This window comes from Suricata suricatta, chromosome 12 (genome assembly GCF_006229205.1).
Source record: "Suricata suricatta isolate VVHF042 chromosome 12, meerkat_22Aug2017_6uvM2_HiC, whole genome shotgun sequence".
NCBI lineage: Eukaryota > Metazoa > Chordata > Mammalia > Carnivora > Herpestidae > Suricata > Suricata suricatta.
Window position 1 is genome coordinate 25,528,091 of NC_043711.1, and position 23,288 is coordinate 25,551,378.

The following is a 23,288-nucleotide window of genomic DNA, read 5'->3' on the forward strand; positions in this document are numbered from 1 at the left end:
GACTCAGTTGGTTAAACATCCAACTCTTTTTTTTTTATTTTTTTTAATTTATTTCTGAGAGACAGAGAGAGAGAGTGCAAGCAGAGGAGGGTCAGAGAGGGAGGGAGGCACAGAATCTGAAACAGGCTCCAGGCTCTGAGCTAGCTGTCAGCACAGAGCCTGATGCGGGGCTCAAACCCACGAACTGTGAGATCATGACCTGAGCCGAAGCCAGATGCTTAACTGACTGAGCCACCCAGGCGCCCCAAACAGCCAACTCTTGATCTCAGCTCAGGTCTTGATTTCAGGGTCTTGAGTTCGAGCCCTGTGTTGGGGTGTGGAGCCTAATTAACAAAATAATAATCTTCATCTTGATGACTGAGTTTTTTGGAGCCTGCTTAACTTTTGTGCCCAAGGCCTGTGCCTCACTTCCATCATCCTAATCTTGGCCTTGGCCTGAAATGGGATGGAGGAAGATTGTGTGACCATCTGTATGAATGTCTTGCCCAAGGAACAGCTGGTGTGGTTCCCATAGATGTGCACGAGGGTCCATGCTGCTATTATTGTACATACCTGAGTGACTGCGGGGAATGCTGGATTTGACCAGCGTAACAGGTCAGAGCTAGGGGCTCATGTGGGTGTTTCTGAGCTGTGGTTTTTGACCTGTCTGCCGCATATTCAGTTGGGAGTTACCACTTTTTCATACTTTGACCGATTGAGTCCACCTGCATTTCCTCTGGGCATTTTTCCACAGACTCTGGACTTTATTTGTGCTCAGAGAGTTGCCACGGCAGCCTTACCTGTGAGTGAGGGGAAGACAGAGGTGTCTGATTCCTCTGTGGGTTCACCCTCACTAAGCTCCCCATTAGCTGCTATTTGTGGCCTCGGGGGTACTTTGCTGCGCTCTGTGCCTTGGCTGAGGCATGTTGCTCACTCCGCTTCCTGGATAGAAAATCTTGGTTTTAATGGTCTGGGTTGATGAGAATGAAAACAAACAGCACTTGAGGCGCCTGGGTGGCTCAGTCAGTTGAGTGTCTGACTTTGGCTCAGGTCATGATCTCATGGTCTGTGGGTTCGAGCCCCATATCCGGCTCTGTGCTGACAGCTCAGAGCCTGGAACCTGCTTCAGATTCTGTGTCTCCCTCTCTCTCTACCCATCCCCAGCTTGCACTCTGTCTCTCTCTCTCTCTCTCTCTCAAAAGTAAATAAACATTTAAAAAATTTTTTTAGGAAAAAAGCAACCAGACGGCACTTGAGTTTGTTGAGGGTCTTGCTTTTGTGTGGAGAATGAGGGGAGGGGCCCTCTTGCCTTGGGATGAGTTGAAGGTGAAAGCCATGACCGGGTACAAATGCAAATCTGATACTACAGAGGGTGTTGGGGAGGAAACACTGGATTGGTGTAAATGGCCAGGTAACCAAGGGCACAATGAAATTAAATTCCTTGGTCAGAAAGGGTCCGCCCTGGAGAGTGGTGGCCTTCATATCGGAAAAGCGTTCCCCGTTATTCACGCATTTCAAGGCCTTCAGTCACACTGCTCTGGGGACCTCCAGAAGACCTTCAAAAAGATACTATTCCCCCACCTCCAGTTTGGGATAATTAGCATTAACATCTTGCGTGTTTCTGTGTCCTTCCCACAGCTGGACTGATCACATCCATCCCTAAACAGCCCCCCAGTCCCCCACTGCTGTCAGATGGAGGCCTGAGCCCCCAGCATGGCTGGGGGAACAGGCCCCTCCCCCCCATCTCTCCACCACACCCTCCCCACTTCTGACGTGCTGTGTCTCGGCACCCAGCTGTCTCCTGCTCTTGGCATGATGTGCCCCCCCCGCCCGCATCATCCATGAATCCTCCTCCCCTGTGCACTCGCAGCTCCCAGGGTGCTCCCCTGTCTGAACCCTCGTCTGCTGACCAGTCTGGCCTCCCTACCAGACCAGGGCAAGGGCTGCGTGTTTCCACTTTAGTAATGCTGGCAGCAACACAATGCCTAGCACCAAACTGCCGAGGAAAACACGAGGCATGCAGTCACATCTGTCAGAGGAGACACAAGCCTCACCGCCAAAGTGACTTGGCCCTGAAAATCACCCCTGCCAGGCTTCGGCTGGTGTTCCATCCCCCCAACCGCGCTCTCGGGCATCTGAGTCTTTTCTATCTGGTTTCCTCTCTTGTCCTGCCTGCAGGTGCTCGACGTGTCTGGGGCGGACATGTTGGCCAAGTCGATTGCCAATTGCCAGGTGGAACTTCTGGAAAACTGTGGGCACTCAGTGGTGATGGAGAGGCCCCGGAAGACAGCCAAGCTCATTGTCGACTTCTTAGCTTCTGTGCACAGCACAGACAACAGCAAGAAGCTGGACTGAGGTCCCCCAGCTGCAGCCTGCACTTGGCACTGAGCCTCTGCCTCCATCTCCAAATTCTGACGCGGCCACCATTTCTCAGGGATCCTGCCCCAAACGCGGTGAGAGCCAGCGTCCCTGAGGAAGCTAGTCCCCTATCCCCGGTCTCGACAGATCCACAGAGCTTTGGGGGCCATGAGGAGATCTCCAAGATATTTTTCACAGTGTAGAAACTCACCCGGAACAAAATTAAGAAAATTCAGCCATGAAATCTACCCAGCAGTCTTCAAGTTCATGTTGCAAGGCGGCTGCCTTGGACCATAATCACCGAGGCCATTTTCTTTAAAACATCCCTCACAGAGTGAGACTCGAGGTTTTTCTGTTGCTTTGACGTCCTCCCCTGCATGGTCCATGGCTGTTTAGTCAGGAGCATTAGCCTCCATTTGCTGAGCCCCTCTTGTCTATGTCTAGGTTAAGTTGTACTTTAGAGACCCCTATGTGAATGCAGGCCGTCAGCTGCGAGGCCAGGTAGGGAAACGGCCAGCTGTAAAAAATACGAACACGCGAGGCGGGGTGTGGTCCTGCTGGTGCAGCCAGAGCACTGGGGGACACAGGTGGGCGGTTTGATGGGCCCCCACGTGTCCGCACCATCACAAGGGAGCCTAGCACAGGATCAGTACGAAGAACACCCAGCAGAGCGGGTTTCCTGGGAATAATTTATTGTTTTTAAAAATAGGACTAATAAAGCAATAATGTCTTAGACATCTGCATCTGAATGATCACACAAAAGCACCTCGTGGGCCTCATCTCTATCTTGCTGTGCTACTGAAGACTCTTGGGTGTAAAATACTAGTTTGTTAATGAATTCTGTGAATTCTGTGAACAGTGATGTGATTGAAAATAAGTCTAAACAGCTGTAAAAGTTATCACAATGACATGACATAAATTTAATAAATCTTGATCAGCAACATGCAGACGGTTTCCACTCCTAAGCTTCTTTTTAAGTGCATTGTGGGCAGATTTTGTGTCAGTTTTAAAAAGGGGTTTTGTTTTTTTTTTTCAAGGCTTATTCTAAGGCATTGGAATACCTTGTTTGGATGGGTTATTAGTTTTCTTTTTCTTTTTTTAATTTTTTTTAAATTTTTTTTTTATTTTTTTTTTTAGTGTTTTATTTATTTTTGATACAGAGAGAGACAGAGCATGAGAGGGGGAGGGGCAGAGAGAGAAGGAGACACAGAATCCGAAACAGGCTCCAGGCTCTGAGCTAGCTGTCAGCACACAGCCTAATGCGGGGCTTGAACCCATGAATGTGAGATCTGACCTGAGCCGAAGTCGGACGCTTAACCAACTGAGCCACCCAGGCGCCCCGGTTATTAGTTTTCTTTTAAGTCTTGTTTGCAATTTTTATTCAGCTGAAATTGTACATCAAAAACAAAAGGCAGGAGTCATCAGACTGTTCCTTTTGACTGTTGTCTGTTATGCTTGGGAGCCCTTAAAAATCCCTGGAGCTTCATTCTTCCAAATATGTTTACAGAGTCTGCAGCCAAGTAGTTCTGGAAATAAAGTGAGATGAACTTCATAGTTTAAGTTGGAATGCAGGACTTCGTCCGAATATTTTAATTTATCAGAGAAGAGTGGAACATAGATCTTAAATACAAGAAGATATGAAAATGTGGTGTATCAGACTTGTGGGCTGCAGCTAAAGGAATGTTCAGAGGAAATTTTATAGACCGCAGTATATATATTAGCAAAGAAGAGGGGCACCTGGCTGGCTCAGTCAGTGGAGCGTGCGAGTCTGGGTCTTGGGGTTGTGAGTTCAAGCCCCACGTTGGGTGTAGAAATTGCTTAAAAATAAAATCTTGGGGCACCTGGGTGTCTCAGTCATTTGAGCATCTGACTCTTGATTTCAGCTCAGGTCATGATCCCAGAGCTGTGGGATAGAGCCTTGCATCAGGCTCTGTGCTAAGCATGGAAACTGCTTGAGACTCTCTCTCTCCCTATGTCCCTCTCCCCCACTCACACACTGTAAGACAATTTAAAAAATAAAAATAAAATCTTAAAAAGAAATCATAAATCAAAAGTAAGCCTAGAAAAAACAGAAATAATACAGGTGAAAACAAAATCAATGACTAGAAAAGAAAGTGAATATTAGACATGGTGCTTATTCCAAGCTTTCATATTCAACAAGAATTCAAAGCTGGGTGCAGTCCCGGGGGAAGGGGTTATGGGCAGGTTTGCGTGCCGAGGGGAGGTGCCCGGGGCAGAAGAAGTCCCAGGCCTGGAATAAGTGCTGCAGATGGGAAACCCTGTTGGTCCAGGTATCATTCTGCCCTGGCTGGATGGCTGCTAAGGATCATAGCCTGAGTCGCTGCGGCACCGCACCTTCAGTGGCATCAGACGGGCAGGGGCGTGTGCTGTCCATCCCACCAGGAGGACCGTGGGCAGGGTCTGCAGTGGATGCAGATCCCACCTCCTTTGCTGTCACTAGAGGGCATCCACTTGGAATCCTGAGCTGAGCATATGAGTCATTTGGACAAACCTAAAAAGTGGGTTTTCACGGTTCTCCTTTGGCCTGCAGTGCTGGCCCCACCATGTTAGGAAGCCTCGAAAGCAGAAAAGCACAGCTCCCCTTTGCACCCTACTTTTTGCCTTTGCAATTATGAAGGACTTGCTGGTTACTACCAGCCGGTTGCCCCCTAAACCACAGTCCACTGGTCCCTGTGGTGGGTGCCTTTAATGAGAGTCTTGGAAAGAAGAAAAGGGTCATTCATCACAGCCTTGTCTGAAAGACTGCCAAGCTTCCAAATGACGACGGAAAGCCCCAGGAATCACAAGCAGGCTCTACATCCCACTGCTGGAGTGGGTCCCTCAGGGCTGGGTCCTGCTGGGCAGGCATCCGGGAGACTGAGGGAGAGGCCATGGTTAGGACTCAATTCGCCATCAGTCTAGCTTCTTGTCCAGCGCAGAGGCAGCGCCAGGAGTGACTGATGCAAGAAACACATCAGTTTGATGGTGCTGCCCATCGTCTGCCTTCCATTTGAACCCCGGTGAGTATTCTCCATCTCAGGGAACGTTACCTGTTGCGCTGTCCTAAGGAAGTTCCCAGAAAGTATGGGGAGATTATAAGGTGGTCAGTCAAGCCAGCTGGAGGACTGAGCCATACAGCTATGCACCAGGGGCTGTTGCAGGTATTTTCCATGCATCACTTTATCAAGTTTTCACACACCCCTGAAAGGTACTTAGAACCTGTGCCCATTTTATAGCCAGGAAGTGGAGGCACTGAGAGGTGAAGAATCTTGCCCAAGGTCACATAGATAACAAGTAGAGAAAAGCCTCTTGGTTTATGATTGAAGGTGACTTGTAAAAATAATGCTTTGGCTGGTTTGGCCAGGAGCTATCTGGCCCAACTTCCAGTAGAGCCTGGGGTCCTGCTGACTCACCTGAACCAAGCCAGTGTGTGACAGCTTCAGCTGCAGCTCACTGAGGCCACACCCGGGGCCCCGGCTGAGGAAGACAACCCAGTTGTTCACTCAGAAAGTAGCTAAGTGTATCACATTGCCCAGCCTCCTGCCAGGCAGCAAACAAGCTTACCTACATTCCAGCATCGAAGGGACAGGCCCAAGGGACAGGCTGCTCATCTCCTTCCAGTCTCTTTTAGGACTGGTGTCACGCCCTCTCCAGAAGGCCTCATTCCCTCTTGCTGACGCCCCCTCCCTCCGCCATACTTGAAACAGTCATCAGTGGTGTTTGCCCAGCGCCATTTTCTGGACAAGAGACGTCTCCTCTGCTTGTTTCTTGTCCGTTGGGGTCAGGCTTGGAAACAAGCAGGCAATTGATGTGGCTCTGCCCTAACTCCCACTCCAGAGGCAGCCCCGAGGCTCTGCCTGGGACCAAGCTCAGGCTCCCTTTGGAAGAAAGGCAAGGTCAACTCCAAGGCTGTCATACCGCCAGGGCTTTCCCACTCTCTTCTGATGATTTTTAGGTTTTAATTAAATATAAATGCTGACTTAAGGTTCCTCTTTTAACTTGCCAAGCCCTTGATATTGATCTCAGGACAATCATTGGTTGGTTAATTAACATGGCTCTGAGATGATGGATGCAAATTTTAACATCCACATATACCAGCCTTCTGCTTTGGGGACTTCGTGTCTTTGTTCTAGAAGTCTTTTATTAAAAGTGGCAATTCATTGGATCTATTCCAAAAGCATTTGCTGAAATACACTTCGGCCAGGTTTGTTGCATTTTTTAAAAACTCTTTATCTCTGTCTTTCTTCCTGTCCTCCCCCAGCCCATGTGTTTCATCACTTTATCTGTCTCGTATCTGTCTGTCTGTGTCGTTCACCCATGCAGGCAGGCACACAGAGGCACAACATCCCCTGAGAGTTGGGAGCCTGGCTCTTCTGATTGCTCATCTTGTATATCTTCCAGCATCGCTCCTTTAACCACACAGCCTGGGCTTTCTCTCAGTGGCTTCTCTCCCCACTCCCATCTACCCCAAAGTTGGATGATGTTCATACAACCCCTCCATCCCTGAAAGAAGGCGAAAACAGAGCGGAGGTGGAAGTGGTCACAGATGGGGTAGCAGAGATGTCCTCAAATTATCTGCTTAGGTCAGAGCCAGAGGGTGACGGTGCAGGGTGGCTGTCCTGGAACCCTCAGCTCCCCTGGGGCCTTGGGGCCCAGTGTTGCTGCTCTCTGGACTGAAAGTCACCAGGATGTTGGCCTGGGGTTGCCTATGATGGAATGAGGGTCTTGCGTGACTGTCATTAGCCTAGTCAGGGAGAGGGTATCAGGTGGCTCCTTTCAGCAGCAGGAAGGCCCCCATCCCTTGGCTGCTGGAGGACCCTTTCTTTCATTGCTTGTTGGATCTTTAGTCTCTACCCTCCAGGCAATGACGAGGAACTTTAGGGCACACCTAGGGGATTTCCACCCTCCAGCAGGGAATGGGAGAAGGAAGGATTCTTAGGGGCAGAAAGTGGCAGCTATAGACATGAGTCAAGGTCTAAAATCTCTTTCCAAACCTCAAAGAGCCAGATGTAATTCCAAATTGGAAATTTTCCCATTTTAGAAAGGTATTATGGGGGCGCCTGGGTGGCTCAGTCAGTTGAGCGTCTGACTTCGGCTCAGGTCATGATCTCACGGTTCTTGGGTTCAAGACCCGCATAGGGCTCTGTGCTGACTCAGAGCCTGGAGCCTGCTTCAGGTTCTGCGTCTCTTTCTCTCTCTACCCCTCCCCTGTTCACACTCTGTCTCTTTCTGTCTCTCAAAAATAAATAAATATTTTTAAAAATTTAGAAAAGTATTATGGTATGTACACCACAGATTAGGTAATATCTCCTGTGGGGTCCAGGGCTGCCTTACAGGGTCAAATGCATTGACATTTCTGCTGTGCAATGTATGAATCTCCACATTAAATGGGACAACAGCTATTAAAAAAAAAAAAAAACTTCACCTCTGTTCAGATTAAGTGCTGGGTGTCACAGGAAGAAAGATTTGGTTTCCATGTTTTTCTTGGAGTTCAGAATTGCGGATCAGGGATGGCAGGCCTCCACTCCCTGTTTCCTGTCTCCTGCCTTGGGGTTGAGGTTGGAGGGGTGGGAACTGGGGGACAGGAAGGCGCATTTTGAGGAAGAGTCTGTTCTTCCAAGAGGGGTTGGGGGGTGGGAAGAGAGGCATAAGACAAGTGTGGTCCACGGTTCCCTCTAGTGACTGTATGGGGCAAGTCCTGATTTTTTATTTAAGAATTCTAAAATTATTTAGTTTTATAAACATTTTAAAATTGTTTAACAGTTGTTAAATTGGAAGAATAATGTCCTGGCACTTTAAAACAAATCAAACAAAATGAATGTTTAAAAATATGCTTATATATACATATGTACAAACGGAGAAGACCCTATGGCTGGTTTAGTGATGGTTTGTTTTTTACATAAATGGGTCCTGCTGGACATTACTGCTGCCGCCCCGCACCCTCTGCTTGCTCTTTTCACTTACCTCTATGCTGGGGCCTCTGGTAGGTCAGAGCCCACAGATCCCTCTGGGTCCTGGAATGGGGATGCAGAGCCCTCTAAAGAAAGGGGGGGTACAGAAGGGTGTACTCTGTAGGAACACTACGAATCTCTCAGAGAGGCTCTCTGAATTTTAAGAAAGCCTCTTGGGGCTCTCTAGAAACAGGCTGCTTAATTACAAGGTGGTTGTCCTCTCCCCAAATTCTCTCTCCTTTCCTTCCCAGAGCCTTTTATTAGGGGACAGGTTTCTAAGGTCACTTGTAAAAAAAGGTTCCTCTATTATTTAAATACATTTCAGAAATCCTGAAGGAGACAAAGTTAAATAGCTTGGCCCCTGCTCCCGCCCCAACACAAGTAGGAGACTGACTAGGAAGGAGCAAAAATAATCTCATAGGGCAGCCAAGGATGGGGCTGAGGCGGGGACCATCCTGCCACTCCCCTGCATGATGGGGATGCTTTGGACTTGACAGTCTGGGCAGGAGCTTCTTTACCCTTGACTGGTGAGCTGCCCCCAGAGCCCTTGGCTGTAGCATGTGCTGCTGAGTCCTTCCCAGGTCCCCTGTACTGACTGTGCCCCCCCTCCCACTGCTGCCAGCACTGGCTGCTGAGGAAACACACCTGCCCCTCTCCCAGAGCACCACCTCGGGTGGCAGCAGGTGCCTGTGAGGCTGTACCCATCCTCTTCCTCTCACCTCCTGGGGCTGCCAGACAAAACCCAGGGTGCCCAGCTAAATGTAATTTCAGGCCAACACCGAATACTTCCTTAGCACAAGGATATCCTACTCATTGTTTATCTGAAACTCAAATTTAACCAGCAACTATTTTTATTTGCTAAATCTGGCAACCCTGCAGCTGGCGGTCAGGGGTGGGGGAGGAGTATGAGGAAGGCTTGGTCCCCTTGCTTCCAAGGCTGGAAGCGTGCTGCTATCACCTGTGCTCCGGGGCTCCGTGTGGCATCAGCCTAAGGCTGGCATCGGCTGAACCTGTCTTTGTTCAGCTTCTCCCCTGTCCCTGCTTCCCCCTGCCTCGCAGGTTTCCCCTGAGAGCTGCCCCCAATAAATTACTTCCACGAAGATTTCTGTCTCACGCTTGGCTTCTGGGGACTTAAAAACATGCCTGCTTTTCATATTTCCTGTTTGGAGATGATGCTCAGGGTCGCCTCAAAGAGCAACTTCCAGCCTTGTCATCCCATGGGTTCTGGGGCTTCTCGTCACCTTAGACAAATGACTTATTCTCTCTAAACTACTTTTCTTTTTTCATCTGTGGAGGCAATAGTAATAGTGGCATTGCAGGGTAGACAGGATAATGTGAGCAAGCTATCTGGCACTTGACAGGTCTCTAAATGTAAACAACAGCTATCATTCCATAGCTTTTAGCTTCTGGTCATTTTCACTTCCTTTGTCCTCTTTTTTTTTTTTTAATTTATTTACTTTTGAGAGAGAGTGTGAGCAGGAGAGGAGCAGAGAGAGAGAGGGAGAGAGAGAATCCCAAGCAGGCTCCACGCTGTCAGCACAAAGCCAAATGTGGGGTTTCAACCCACGAAACTGTGAGATGACCTGAGCTGAACTGAGTCTGATACTTAACAGACTGAGGCACCCAGGCACCCCACTTTGTCCTACCTTCTTCATCTGCTGACATGAGTGGATATGATTCCCATGAGTTCGATGGGGATTTGTGGCTGTAATCCTACTTGGGCCTCTCTCTTGACTTTTCTTCCCAAAGTTGTGAAAGCACCTCAGTTTTAGCAAAAGCCACTTGGCAGCAGTTTACAAGGTGGGAGCTGAAGAACAAAGCAGAGGAGGGGAAGTATGGACTCAACTATTTCTCATCTGCCATCACTTCCAGGAACATAAAATACTCTCAGATCCCCCAACAAATTTGCTCTGACATGTCAGAAACACGGTGTCCAGAATGGCCATCTTGAGCCAACTGACTCCACCATTGTAATGCTGGGCAACTTTTATAAAGACCGAGGCAGGCTTGTGTGTTGTAATTTGTGGTTCAGATATATTGTTAAGAAGGGGAGGCCCTCCTACTGTATATCTGGAAAGACACTTAAGAAACTCATACTCATCGGTTAAGCCCAACTCTTGATTTCAGTTCAGGTCATGAGCTCATGGTTCATGAGTTCAAGCCCCACATCAGGATTTGCATTGACAGTATGGAGCCTGCTTGGGATTCTCTCTCTCCCTCTCTCTCTGCCCCTCCCCACTCACATTGTGCGAGCTCTCTCTCTCTCAAAATAAATACACTTTATATATATAAAGAGAAAGAAAGAAAGAAGAGAAGAGAAGAAAAGAGAAGAAAAAAGAAGAGAAAGGAAAAGAAGAAAGAGGCAAGCAAACAAACACCACTGTCTGTGGGGTCTGTGTTGATTTCCTCTGTTCTCTCTCCCGATCTGGAACAAGTTCTATCTCTTCTGGGGAGAGAAGGAAGGGAAGCAGAAGCTGCAGAACTGCAGAACATGATGATAGCCAAAACTGAAGTTTCAGAAAACAGCAGACAGCAGTGTAATTTTGAGAAAGGAGGTAAGAGAGAAAGTCCCAGCTGACTGAGGCTCAGTTTTGGCTGCCCAGGGCAACCCTTTGCCCCCAAATGAGGTATAGTTAGCACACCCATATATGAGCTACTGCATTCACTAAACGTGTTGCACGACAGGCAGTGGAATGCCATGGGGAGCCAACACAGACAAGGCCCCATCCTCATGGGGCTCATACTCAAGTTATAGTAGCCCCCGCCCCTCTCCCCCATGCACTCCTGACTCATGGCACACAACTGGTGGTAGTATGGTGCAGTATGGAGAGCACCGTCTGGAGTCAGACCGTCTGCTCCACCAGTTATAACCATGTGATCGTGAGCAAGTAACAGCCTCTTGTGCCTCAGTCTCTATCTCTGTAAAATGGGGATGATCATAATAGTAACTACTTTGGGATTGTGTGAGAGTTCCCCAAAATAACATATGAAAAGTTTTTTTTCATAGCACCTGGCCCAAAGAAAGTACTTGATAAATGGTAGCTATTATTATTATTAATAATTATTAAATACAAACACTATTTGTTTCATGGGTATGGGGCCGTATCTTCTTGCTCTCCACGGAGTTCCCAGCACCTACCATATAAAAGGGGCTCAGCAAATACTTATTGAATAAATGCACAGGTGAAACTTGGCTTACATTTGAAGACAGGCTCATCTGGATCTTTTGTCAACCCAGGCGGACACACTACTGTGTGCTGGGAGCCACAGGGACACTGAAAGCAGTTCTTGTCCTTGGAGTGCTTGACAGAAGATGCTCAGCAAAAGAGATGAAGATGCTACATATAAAGTTGGATGAATGAATGAATGCATACATAAATGAATGACTATGAAGTGAGCTCCTGGGCCGAATAAACACATCCAGAGTCCTGTACTCGTTCAGACATTTGCTTACAGAGCTTTTATCTGGAGTGAGCACCAGGGGGCACTAAGCTCGGCCGGTCTCAGCTCCTGATCACGCTTTATGCCCAGGTTCATTAGGAGAACGCCGCGCGGTGACGTCATATCCGCGCCTAGTCGTCACACTTCCGGAGAGCGAAACAGATCGTAGCCAAACGTAAATAACCCCGGAGTTTCCCGTGTCCGGGGCCTGGCCTCTGCGGAGGAGCGCCAAGCTTTGGCAGATTCTTTCAAGGAACAGGAATTAGGACGGTGCCAGGTTAGTCCGGCCGAGAACAGGAAAGTAGAAGCCCATAGTAGAGCGTTTGTTCCCCGGGAATGGGCTCAGTCGGCCACGCCGGTGACGCATGGTCGTGCGCGCTAGGTGCGCGTGCGCAAGACGGGGTTACGGCGGGAGGTGCGCGGCATTCTGAGGTACTTATCCGCTGGGACTCTGGACACTGCGGTTTGGGAGGTCTCGCCGCGCCCTCCCTGAGGGCTTGTACTGCGGGGGTCTCAGTAGCTGGTGTACTACCGGGCCACGAGGAGCGAGCGGGACCATGTGTGCAGAGCGCATGCGCCCGGCGCCAGGTGGGCGCTAAATAAGTGGCGGACAGTAGACGAAAAAAGTTGAAAACAACCGAAGTGCCCAGCAGTGCGGGGTTGAGGGTTTTTTCCCCCTTTAATGGATGATTTGGCCCCAAACTTATATATTTAATGTGTATTGTGTGCGATGCACGGGTTTTGGTTCTTGGGTAACAGTAGTGAACAAGACAGATCCCTGTTTCTTGCAGAGCGTGCATTCTGTTAGGGTGGGGGAGGGAAGTACCAATACAGAATAAATGAGTTCCGTAGTTGTCTTAGAAGGTAGTAAGAGCTATGCGAAAAAACTAGAGCTGGGGCATGGAGGGATTGCCGTATTAGATGGAGCAAGGCGAGGGGGTAGAGTTGATCAAAGCCATGAAGGAAGCAAGGGTGCAAGCCATCTGGCTGCCTGGAAGAAGAGTGTGCCCAGCCTGCGTTAAACTAGGAACCATGCGCGGAGGCGGGAGGGAAATGGTGTGTGAGGAGCAGCTAGGAAGGGTGGAAGGGGTTGAGTGGGGGAGTATGGTAGGCATGAGATCAGAACGGTTGGAGGAGGCAGCGGCACAAATCAGGTAAGGCCTTGCAGGACCTGTAAATCCTTCAACTTTAATCTGAGTAAAACGGGAACCATTGCAAGGTTTTGACCAGAGGAATGGCAGAATAGCTTTTTAAAAAATCTTTTTTCTTTTTATGTTTTTTATTTATTTTTGAGAGACAGAGACAATGGAGGGTCAGAGAGAGAGGGAGACACAGAATCTGAAGACAGGCTCTAGGCTCTGAGCTAGCTGTCAGCACAGAGCCCGACGGGGGACTTGAATCCACAAACCGTAAGATCATGACCTGAGCCGAAGCCGGACGCTTAACCGACTGAGCCATCTAGGCGCCCCTTGAATAGCTTTTAATTGGCTCATTGTGGCTTTTGTGGAAACTAGATTGGGAGGGGGGGAGGGGAGAGAAGCAGATGAAGTAGGGACACCTATTACTAGTAGGTCATTTGATGAGCATCCTTGCAGCCCTTACAAAGTCTGGCTTCAAAGATTATGATCACAAGTGCTTTCATTATGCTGAGCCTGGTGGATATGCCAGGCTGTAAGAAGGGCCGCCCCACATCTTCTTTAATCTCAGGACCGCCTGCAGAGGGCAATACTGTCCCTGACTCTGAGGCTCAGGCTATGTGGAGGTGACCGCTCAGTAAACACTTGCTCCTTAAGTCTTTTTTGGTAAAAATGTACATAACATAAAATTTATCACTTTTAAGTGTACATTAATACTGTTGTGCAACCATTATCACCATCCATTTCCAGAATACTCCTTAAGTCTTCATTGTTCTTGACATCCTGAGCCCCAGGCCCAATCTCATTCCCCTGCTCAGGCAGCCAATTCTGTCAAGGCTGATGGTAACTCTTTTTTTTTTTTTTTTTAATAGTTTATTGTCAATGACGGTTAAAAAACACCAATCATGTGCGAGACAATGAATGAAGTCATTGAGGGTCCTGTTCTCCCTGCTCTTCTAGTCAGGGAAGATTCTAATAATGGTTGGGAAAGAATCATCAGGTAGCTATTTCTGCAGTCTTGAAACCAAAGATACCTTTGAACATATAGGCCCAAGACATCACCATTCAGTAAGTGTTTATTGAATACCTGCTCTGTGCCAGACATAGTAACGGTTCATTTTTTTCAAGTAGATGATTGGATGTAGCTCCTTGACCTTGACTTGTCATTTTCTCTGGAGACATCATCTAGGAGTAGTTGGAACTAGGCCTGATGCATAGTTTTTTGTAAATGCTGGCTTAGAGCTTTATGACCTTTGCTAACTCCCTTTCCTTGATTGGACCTTAGTTTTCCTGGTCCCTTTAGTGGAGAACCAGATATTAAATAGTATTAAGAGATTGTAGAAGAAGGGCATCTGCCTTAGAACAAGGTGTCAAAGAAGGCCTCCTTGAGGAGGTGAAACTCCAAGAAGAGGTAACCTTTAAGCTAAAATTCAAAGAATGAGTAGGGGCTGTGCAGAGGGAGAGTGCGGTGGGAGTGATGCCAAGGACAGGGATTCTCCACAGGGGCATCAGCACGTTCTGAGTCCCTGAAAGCTCCGTATCTGTTAGACGTTGAGTATCCATTCCAGGCGTTCTCTTCCCACACCCCTTGCTGTTTAAGCTCGGTCTTTCATGGGTTTACAAAACAGCCCTGTGCAGACATGGCCTCCAGACAGAGAACAGGCAGATCCGGCACGTGGTGGGACGGCAGAACGACCCCCCTCTGCCTGTTCATGTGCTGTGTGCACTGAGGGGAAACAAGCAGAGGGTCTTCAGAGCCTAGATTTTATTCCTGTATGCAGGAATGGAAGACGTCCTGTACCAGGGGCACCTGGGTGGCTCAGTCGGTTGAGCATCCAGCTTTGGCTCAGGTCCTGATCTCACGTTCGTGAGTTCGAGCCCCGCGTCGGGCTCTGTGCTGACAGCTCAGAGCCTGGAGCCTGCTTCAGATTCTGTGTCTCCCTCTCTCTCTGATCCTCCCCTGCTCGCACTGTCTCTCTCTGTCTCTCAAAAATAAATAAAAAACATTAAAAAAATTTTTTTAAAAATCAAATGAGTCTGGTGCCTGGCTGGCTCAGTTGGTAAAGCATGTGATTCTTGATCCCAGGATTGTGAGTTCAAGCCCCATGTTGGGTATAGAGCTTACTTTAAAAAACTAAAAATAAAAATGGGTCAGATTGTTGTTAAAGTGAAAAATAGCCTGTACCTTGCTAACATCTAGCCGTCTTGACTGAATTTTAGATGTCAGCATTGGGAAGGATGCCAGCTCCAGCCGCCACGTATGAGAGAATCGTTTACAGAAACCCCTCTGAGCACCACTACATGAAAGTCCGCCTGTAAGATCAGTCTCCTAAGGTCTACTTTTGGTTACTTTTTTATGAGTCTGAATAGTATGAGACTTAACGAATTTTGTTCTGCTTAATGTTCTGACAGAGAATTTCAAGACCCTGGGGTTGGACTGAATGCTGCACAGTTCAAACAGCTGCTTATTTCAGCCTTGAAGGACCTGTTTGGGGAGGTATGCATCACTTGGTAGATCGAACACTCCGTTGACCTTTGTAAGAAATACTAAAATGGTGCTTTTCCCTTCAAATAATGTCTTAGACATTTAAAACCACATTTGAAATTGCAGAAGCAGACTTTCCGAAATATATTTGGGGTGGGTTTTGCCTAATATGCCTTCTGTTTGACAAGGAGCTTGTTAGACAGACGTTTGTTTTAGTCCAGTGCTGCTCAGAGCAGGGTCCAGATCAGCAAGCTGCATGTAGAGTTTTTGCCTGTTATGAAGATTTGTGGCTCACAGCAGAATCAGCACACCACTTCCTTTACTGAGAAAGTGAAAAATTGAGCTGACCTATCAGAGGAGCATGTGATTCTTAAATCTTGGGGTTGTGTATTTGAGCTCCACATTGGTGTAGAGGTTACTAAAAAAATAAACTTTAAAAAGAAAAAGCTGAACTAAACAATATGCTTAGCAATATTCCTGATTTACATTGTGATATAGCCTCTTAGTTTTATCACAGACCAGCCCACTGAGTAGTCCTCTTTTAGCATTCACTTGAAAATAAGTGGTAGTTTGAGAGAGGACAAAGGCAAATGACTCAAAATTATTTTCTGATTCATGTGTTTTATCAAATCAAAAGCTGGTAAGCATCTCATTAAAATTAAAATCACAAAAGACTCGGTTAAGAGAATGAAAAGACATATTACAGACTGGGGAGAAATATTTGCAACCTGCATATCTAGAATATGAAAAGAACTCTCAAAACTCAATAGTGAAAAATTCCAATTAGAAAATGAACTTGGGCACTTGGGCAGCTCAGTTGGTTAAGCATCCGACTCTTGACTTTTGGCTCAAGTCGTGATGTCATGGTTTGTGGGTATGAGCCCTGTGTCAGGCTGCATGCTGACAGTGTGGAGCCTCCTTGGGATTCTCTCTCCCTCTCTCTCTGCCCTTCCCCTGGTCAGGCAAATGCTTGCTTGCTCTCAAAGTAAATAAGAAATAAAAAGAAGATGAGCAAAAGACATGAGTAGACATTTCACTAAAAAAGATGTATCGTTGGCAAAGAAGCACATGAATGAGAAGATGCCTAACATTATTAGCCATTGCGGAAAAGCAAGTTAAAAACTCCATGAGGGGGGCGCCTGGGTGGCTCAGTTGGTTAAGCGTCCGATTTCAGCTCAGGTCATGATCTCACAGCTCGTGAGGTCGAGCCCCGCATTAGGCTCTGTGCTGACAGCTAGCTCAGCCTGGATCCTGCTTTGGATTCTGTGTCTCCCTGTCTCTCTGCCCCTTCCCTGCTCACACACACACACACACTCTCTCAACAATAAATAAACAATAAAAAATTTAAAAAACACACACACAGTGAGGGGCACCTGGGTGGCTCAGTCAGTTGAGCATCTGACTCTTGATTTTGTCTGAGGTCATGATCCCAGGGTTGTGGGGTCCAGCCTGTGTTGGGCTCTGCACTGAGCATAGAGCCTACTTAGGATTCTTTCTTTTTCCCTCTGCCTTTCTACCCCGCTTGCATGCGCTCTCTCTCTTTCTCTCCCAAATTAAAAAAATATTTTAAAAAATACACAATATCACTACACATCTAGCAGAACAACTGACATTTTATAGATCGTGACAACACTCAGTGCTGGCAAGGATGCAGAGAACCTGGATCTCTCCTGCATTGCTAGCAGGAACGTAAAACTGCACGGCCATTTTGGAACACCATTTGATAGTTTCTAAAAGAAAAACTAAACATGCATCTACTATACTATCCAGCAGTTACAGACCTGGGTATTTGTCCCAGAGAACTAAAAGCTTACTAGTGTTCGCCCAGAACTTCTATGTGAGTGCTTATAGTAGCTTTATTTGTAGGAGCCCCAAAGCAGAAGTTAGCCAGATGTCCTTCAGTGGGTGAGGGGTTAAATGCTCATGATACGTTCATACCATGCAATATACTCAGTAATAAAAAGGAACAAACTGTAGACATATGCACGAATGTAACAATCTCCAGAGAATTATGCTAAGTGGAAAGCTAATTCTAAAAGGTAACATTCAGGGTGATTTCATGTATATAATGCTCCTGAAACAACATAATTATATAATCTGGGGGAAGATGAGTATTTAGGGGTTGGGGGGGGAGGAGTGGGCATTAGTGGGTTGTGGTGATGGTATAACCCTTTATCTTGATTGTGCTGCTGGTTGCAGGAACTACCTGTGTGGTAAAATTGGCTGAAGCACACACATACACACGCACAACTACACAAACAAATATGAGTGCATATGTAACTGGCAAAATCTGAATAAATCTGAGTAAACTAAAATGGTTTTAGGTTTTGATGTTGTACTATCGGGGGAGACTTTGAAGGGTGCATAGAACCTACCTGTAAATTTCTTTGCAACCTCCTGTGACTCTCGTTTTTCAAAATAAAAAGTTTAAGGAAAATCCTCTCCTATATGTCAGGTATAAAACTGGTTCCCGAGGATGTAGCCGTAAACAGATAGGGCCTCTGCCTCATGGATGAATGCTCTTGATTATTTTAATAGAAACCCCTGTTGAACAGCTACTGGCAAGAATAATGAATATTATGAGAGAGGAAGTATGTGGTTCCTGTATGTGAAAGTGCATACCAAGCAATTGAGCTTAATCTTCAGGATCAGGGATGGAACTTTTTTTTTAAGTAGGCTTCATGCCAGATGTGGGGCTTGAACTCATGACCCTGAAATCCAAAGTCTCATGCTCTACCAGCTGTTCCCAGGGATGGGACAATTTAAATTTTTTAATGTTTGTTTATTTTTGAGAGAAAAACAGAATGTGAGTGGGGGAGGGGCAGAGAGAGGGGGAGACACAGAATCTGAAGCAGGCTCCAGGCTCTGAGCTGTCAGCATAGAGCTTGATGTGGGGCTCGAACCCATGAAGGGGTGGGACAATTTAAAGACTTGAAGGGTGAAGAGTCATTGGTGGTATGAAGAGGTACAAGAAGAACATTCCAGATAGGGAATTTTAAATAAGCAGGACCAGTACCAAACCACCACTAAATACTGGCTTTTTGGAGGAGAAAAGTAGTTGACAGGATTAGTTATTAGACTTTAAGAATGATGTTAGAGGGGCACCTGGCTGGCTCAGTCCGTTAAGCGTCAGATAACAGCTCAGGTCATGATCTCACAGTTTGTGAATTTGAACCCTGTGTTGGGCTTTATGCCAATAGCTCAGAGCCTGGAGCCTGCTTTGGATTCTGTGTCACTCTGTCCCTTCCCTGCTTGCACTCTGTCTCTCTCAAAAATAAATAAACATTAAAAACCAAAAAAAGAGCGATGATAATAGGGGCACCTAGCTGGCCCAGTTGGAGGAGCATGTGACTCCTGAACTCAGGGTTGTAAGTTCGAGCCCCACGTTGGGCATAGAGAGTACTTAGAAAAATAAACAATAGTGATGGTAATAGTCTGCTAATAGTATTATTCCATACTTAGGTTGATGCAGCCTTACCCTTGGACATCCTGACCTACGAAGAGAAGACCTTGTCGGCCATCTTGAGGATATGTAGCAGGTACAGCAGATAATGGCACATTTGTGGTAAAACAGAGCAGAGAGATGGATGGAGACACAGCAAAAATGCTCTCCTCTGAGTCTAAGTTCAGTCATTGTGAACTTTGAGCAGCTTTTGGAAACTTAAACTGGGAAGGATACGAACGTTCATCTGCCGAGCTTACACTATATGGAAGAAAACTCACGATCTGCTTACAATTGTAGTGTTTTCCAATTTCTGGTCATGGTTGCAAACTCAGAAATGTGTATTTTAGAAACATTCCTGGGCCACCTGGCTGGCTCAGTCAGAGGAGCATGTGACTCTTGATCTCGGGGTCATAAGTTCGAGCCCAATGTTGAGAGTAAAGATTACTTAGATTAATTTTTTTTTAAATTCCTAATTGAGGTTCATTTTATTCTCTGCTTATAACATACTGTGCTTTTACTTTTGAAGTTTCCTCATTTAAATCAGGTTCTCTGGACCTAATTTAACTTTTTGGACTGCTGCAGAAGTACTAGGGAGCTGTCACCAAGACAAACTATGCATTCTTGATCTCTCCACAGTGGTCTTGTCAAATTATGGAGCTCTCTGACTCTGTTGGGATCCTATAAAGGCAAGAAATGCGCCTTCAGAGTGATTCAGGTAAGGACCATTCCTTCACATATTCCAAACCCAGTTGAGTAGGGATGAAACTGCTTTTTAAGACATGTCCCATTTATGTCCCCTGCATAAATGTAGGCGTCTGGCTGACGCTCTCCAGCTGGGAGTGGTGGGGAGGGATACGGACTTTGTCGCTTCTGGAAATGTGAGACCGCGCACTTAGATTTTAGATTTTATGGGAGATGTTTTGGAGCTCTCGTGGAAAATTCATACCTTTTCATTTATTGCTTAATGCCTAGTGCCTTAAATGTTGGAACACTGTTTCTGAACTTATTTATCTAAGGCTACCTCTGAGGATGCTCTTTAAAATGCTACTGCATCAGCTTCGTCTACCCCATAAAACTAGGCATGTTTTCACACGCCCTGGGTTTCCGTGCAGTTTTCTCCCAATATTTCCTTGATGTTTTTTCTCTCTCTCATAGGTTTCTCCATTTCTTCTTGCCTTATCTGGTAACAGTAGGGAACTAGTGTTGGACTGAGTAGTCTTGAATTTCAGAAACATTCCTCCACTCTCAAAAGGTACTGTTTGGTGCCAGAATCATGTCTGAAGACTGAAGCGCTCTCGAAGCTCCGGTTGCTGGACTTTGACGGTGCTGAAGATGTTCCCAGTAACTTGCAGCCGTCGTCTCTGGCGGGGCGAGCTCCTGAGGAGAATGTGCCTGAGCCGGCAGATGCCGAGCAGGTGGCACATTGAGCAGATGCACGTCCGGGTCGGAGACCGCGCGGAGCTCAGCAGGGCCTTCACACAGAGGGACGTGGCTGCCTTCTCAGAATTAACGGGGGATGTCAATCCTTTGCATTTAAATGAAGAGTTTGCAAAACACACCAAGTTTGGAAGGACAGTTGTACATGGAGTTTTGATCAATGGACTTATTTCGGCTCTTCTGGGAACTAAAATGCCAGGGCCAGGCTGTGTTTTACTTTCACAGGAAATTAGCTTTCCAGCCCCCTTATACGTTGGAGAAGTTGTTTTAGCTTCCGCAGAAGTGAGAAAGTTGAAGCGGTTCATTGCTGTTATTGCAGTGTCGTGTTTTGTAATAGAAAGCAAAAAGACTGTCATGGAAGGCTTGGTTAAAGTTATGGTCCCAGAAACTCCCAAATCCTGAACCGTGTGAAGATGCACATTCACATGCTAGCGGTGCTGTTAGTGAGGAGCCTCAGCAAAATAGGTTTTGCGGCTCTTCACCGGGGGATGGCTTCTAGACCCTGAAGCCTGGATTGGGGGAAAGGAGCAGGGAGAGGGGTGTTCAGAGTTCCACCGTCCAATCCAGCTTTATGCTTCACACAGACTTGAGTATATTCGTCATCTGTCTAGGATTTTAAAACTGAAAAATTACCAGGAAGGTTATTTAGCTGAAGGTTCTACTTTTAGGATTTCACATTTAGTTAGATTTGCATTTGGATAATAAACCTGCCTCTATCTGCAGAGAGTAGGTTCCTCACTGAATTCATAAAGTCGTATTTAATTATTGAAGACAACAGCAGAAGTCAGGTCATCTTTGAGCACCTACCTTCTACCAGTCAGTGTTCTTAGGTCCTGCTCAGTACTTTCCAGATCTGAGCTTACTGTAATTCGTTCCCGTTTATATCACGAGGCCACCTTTTTCCATCGTGGCATTTGTCTTCCAGATGCTTTTCCTATTATTGGAGAACGCTTATGCATGCATTTGCACTCATTTATGTAAACTCTGTCAGTGTCATGTATAAAACAAGAGTCAGGACACCTACCCCACAGGATTGTAGGAGACGATAGATACGAATAGCTAAGCACAAGGTCTAGCCTGTAAAGTGGCCACTACTTTACATCCATTCTCCCCTGTCAGTGAGGCTAGAGATTTCCCTCAGTTTATAGCAAACTGGCCCACAACTGAACAGATGATCAGCTAATTTTTCAGGATGTCAATCAATCTAAACCTGGAATAGTTTGAATTCAAAGTTTCTGTTTTAGTAATCCAGATTATTTTCTCCCTCCCTTGAAAATACTGTGGATTCTCCCCTTTATAAATAATGTATGCTTATTGTAAAAGATTGTAAGAAATAAAGTGTATAAGGAACACCATGGAGGCCAAATTCTTAAAGAATTGAGGGGTAGTGAAAATCCATATCAAAAAAAATTGAGGGGTGCTGATGAGGAAATGCACCTAATGTGTTAGTGCTGAGGGGTCATCTCCGGTGCAGCCATCATCAACTGTAACAATGCATCCACCTCCACTCTCTGGCTTTAGATAGTGGTTCTGAGTATAGCTAGATGCTTTGATCAGGAAGATGATCACGTGTAATTGGTGGGATCAACCCACTTTTCCTAGGAAAAGGTTTTTCTCCTGCTGGTGGATCAGTAACTAGATTTTTTTTTTTTCTTTCTTACATCTAAGGTAGAAGTTAAGCAGTTTGCTAGAAAAAGTCATTCTAGGCACTAGAGGGCAGTGATGTGTATAAATAATATTTTTAAACTGTTAGGTATTGTATCATACTCTGGTCAGTGATGGGTGAGGTGAAAGTACCAAAATCAATGTGAGAAGCAAGGATGTCATTCCCATGGGCTTCAGAATGGGCAGCAAGTGTGGGCTCAAGTGCACCTGTAGAAGACTCACTTATAAGGCAAAATCTGGATACAACATTGAAAAGCAAAATGGGATTTCTCAAAGCTAGAACAATCAATCCTAAAATTTGTATGGAGCCACAAAAGACCCCGAATAGCCAAAGTAATGTTGAAAACCAAAGTGGGAGGCATCACAATCCTAGACTTTAACCTCTGCTACAAATCTGTAATCAGGATAGTATGGTATTGGTACAAAAACAGACACACAGACCAATGTAATAGAATAGAGAACCCACAATTAGACCCACAAATTATGGCCAACTAATCTTTGACAAAGCAGTGATGGGTATCCAATGGAAAAAAGACAGCCTCGTTAGCAAACGGTACCAGGAGAACTGGACAGCAACATATAGAAGAATGAAACTAGACTACTTCCTTATACCATACACATAAGAAAACTCAAAATGGACGAAAAACTTAAATGTGGGACAGGAAACCATCAAAACCCTAGAGGAGAAAGCAGGAAACAACCTCTTTGACCTCAACCGTAGCAATTTCTTACTCGACACCTCTCTAAAGGCAAGGAAATTAAAAGCAAAAATGAACTATTGGGACCTCATCAAGATAAAAAGCTTCTGCACTGCAAAGGAAACAATCAACTAAACTAAAAGGCAACTGATAGAATGGGAAAGGGTACTTGCAAATGGCATATCAGACAAAGGGTTAGTTTCCAAAACGCATAAAGAACTTCCCAAACTCAACACCCAAAAAACAATCCGTGAAGAAATGGGCAGAAGACATGAATATAGACACTTTCCCTCACAGAATTAAAAATAGAACTACCCTATGATCCAGCAATAATACTACTGGACTAGAAATTTATCCAAAGGATACAGGAGTGCTGATTCATAGGGGCACATGTACCCCAATGTTTATAGCAGCACTTTCACCAATAGCCAAATTATGGAAAGAGCCTAAATGTCTATCAACTGATGAATGGATAAAGATGTGGTTTATATATACAATGGAATACTACTTGGCAATGAGAAAGAATGAAATCCTGCCATTTGCAGCAACATGGATGGAACTGGATGGTATTGTGCTACGTGAAATAAGTCAGTCAGAGGACAGATACTGTATGTTATCACTCATATGTGGAACTTGAGAAACTTAGAAGACATTGGGGGAAGTTGGGGCGGGGGGAATAGTTAAAAACAGGGA

At 46.1% G+C, this 23,288-nt stretch overlaps 3 protein-coding genes across 7 annotated transcripts in view; all 3 read left to right on the forward strand.

The window, feature by feature from the left end:
• Positions 1-3,284, forward strand: part of ABHD6 (abhydrolase domain containing 6) — an 85,707-nt gene extending 82,423 nt beyond the window's left edge. For both annotated transcript variants that reach the window (XM_029917298.1, XM_029917297.1), the window contains exon 10: positions 2,158-3,284. In XM_029917298.1, coding sequence (XP_029773158.1) covers positions 2,158-2,334 — 177 coding nt within the window. In that variant the 3' untranslated portion in view covers positions 2,335-3,284. The remainder of the gene's footprint in view (positions 1-2,157) is intronic.
• An 8,645-nt stretch (positions 3,285-11,929) lies between these two features.
• On the forward strand, positions 11,930-20,116 carry RPP14 (ribonuclease P/MRP subunit p14). 4 transcript variants are annotated; one of them, XM_029917012.1, is made up of 6 exons: positions 11,930-12,006; positions 15,086-15,180; positions 15,278-15,362; positions 18,813-18,889; positions 19,432-19,510; positions 19,951-20,116. In XM_029917012.1, exons 2-6 carry the CDS (start codon positions 15,086-15,088, stop codon positions 20,005-20,007), a joined length of 393 nt encoding a protein of 130 aa, XP_029772872.1. In that variant the 5' UTR covers positions 11,930-12,006; the 3' UTR covers positions 20,008-20,116. The 4 variants fall into 4 exon arrangements, with proteins under 4 accessions (XP_029772872.1, XP_029772871.1, XP_029772870.1 ...); XM_029917011.1 differs by lacking the exon at positions 11,930-12,006 and adding an exon at positions 12,117-12,161; XM_029917010.1 differs by lacking the exon at positions 11,930-12,006 and adding an exon at positions 12,170-12,317.
• On the forward strand, positions 20,015-21,587 carry HTD2 (hydroxyacyl-thioester dehydratase type 2). The gene has a single exon (XM_029917009.1). The coding sequence runs from the start codon at positions 20,128-20,130 to the stop codon at positions 20,632-20,634; it is 507 nt and encodes a 168-aa protein (XP_029772869.1). The 5' UTR covers positions 20,015-20,127; the 3' UTR covers positions 20,635-21,587.
• The last annotated feature ends 1,701 nt before the right edge of the window (positions 21,588-23,288 follow it).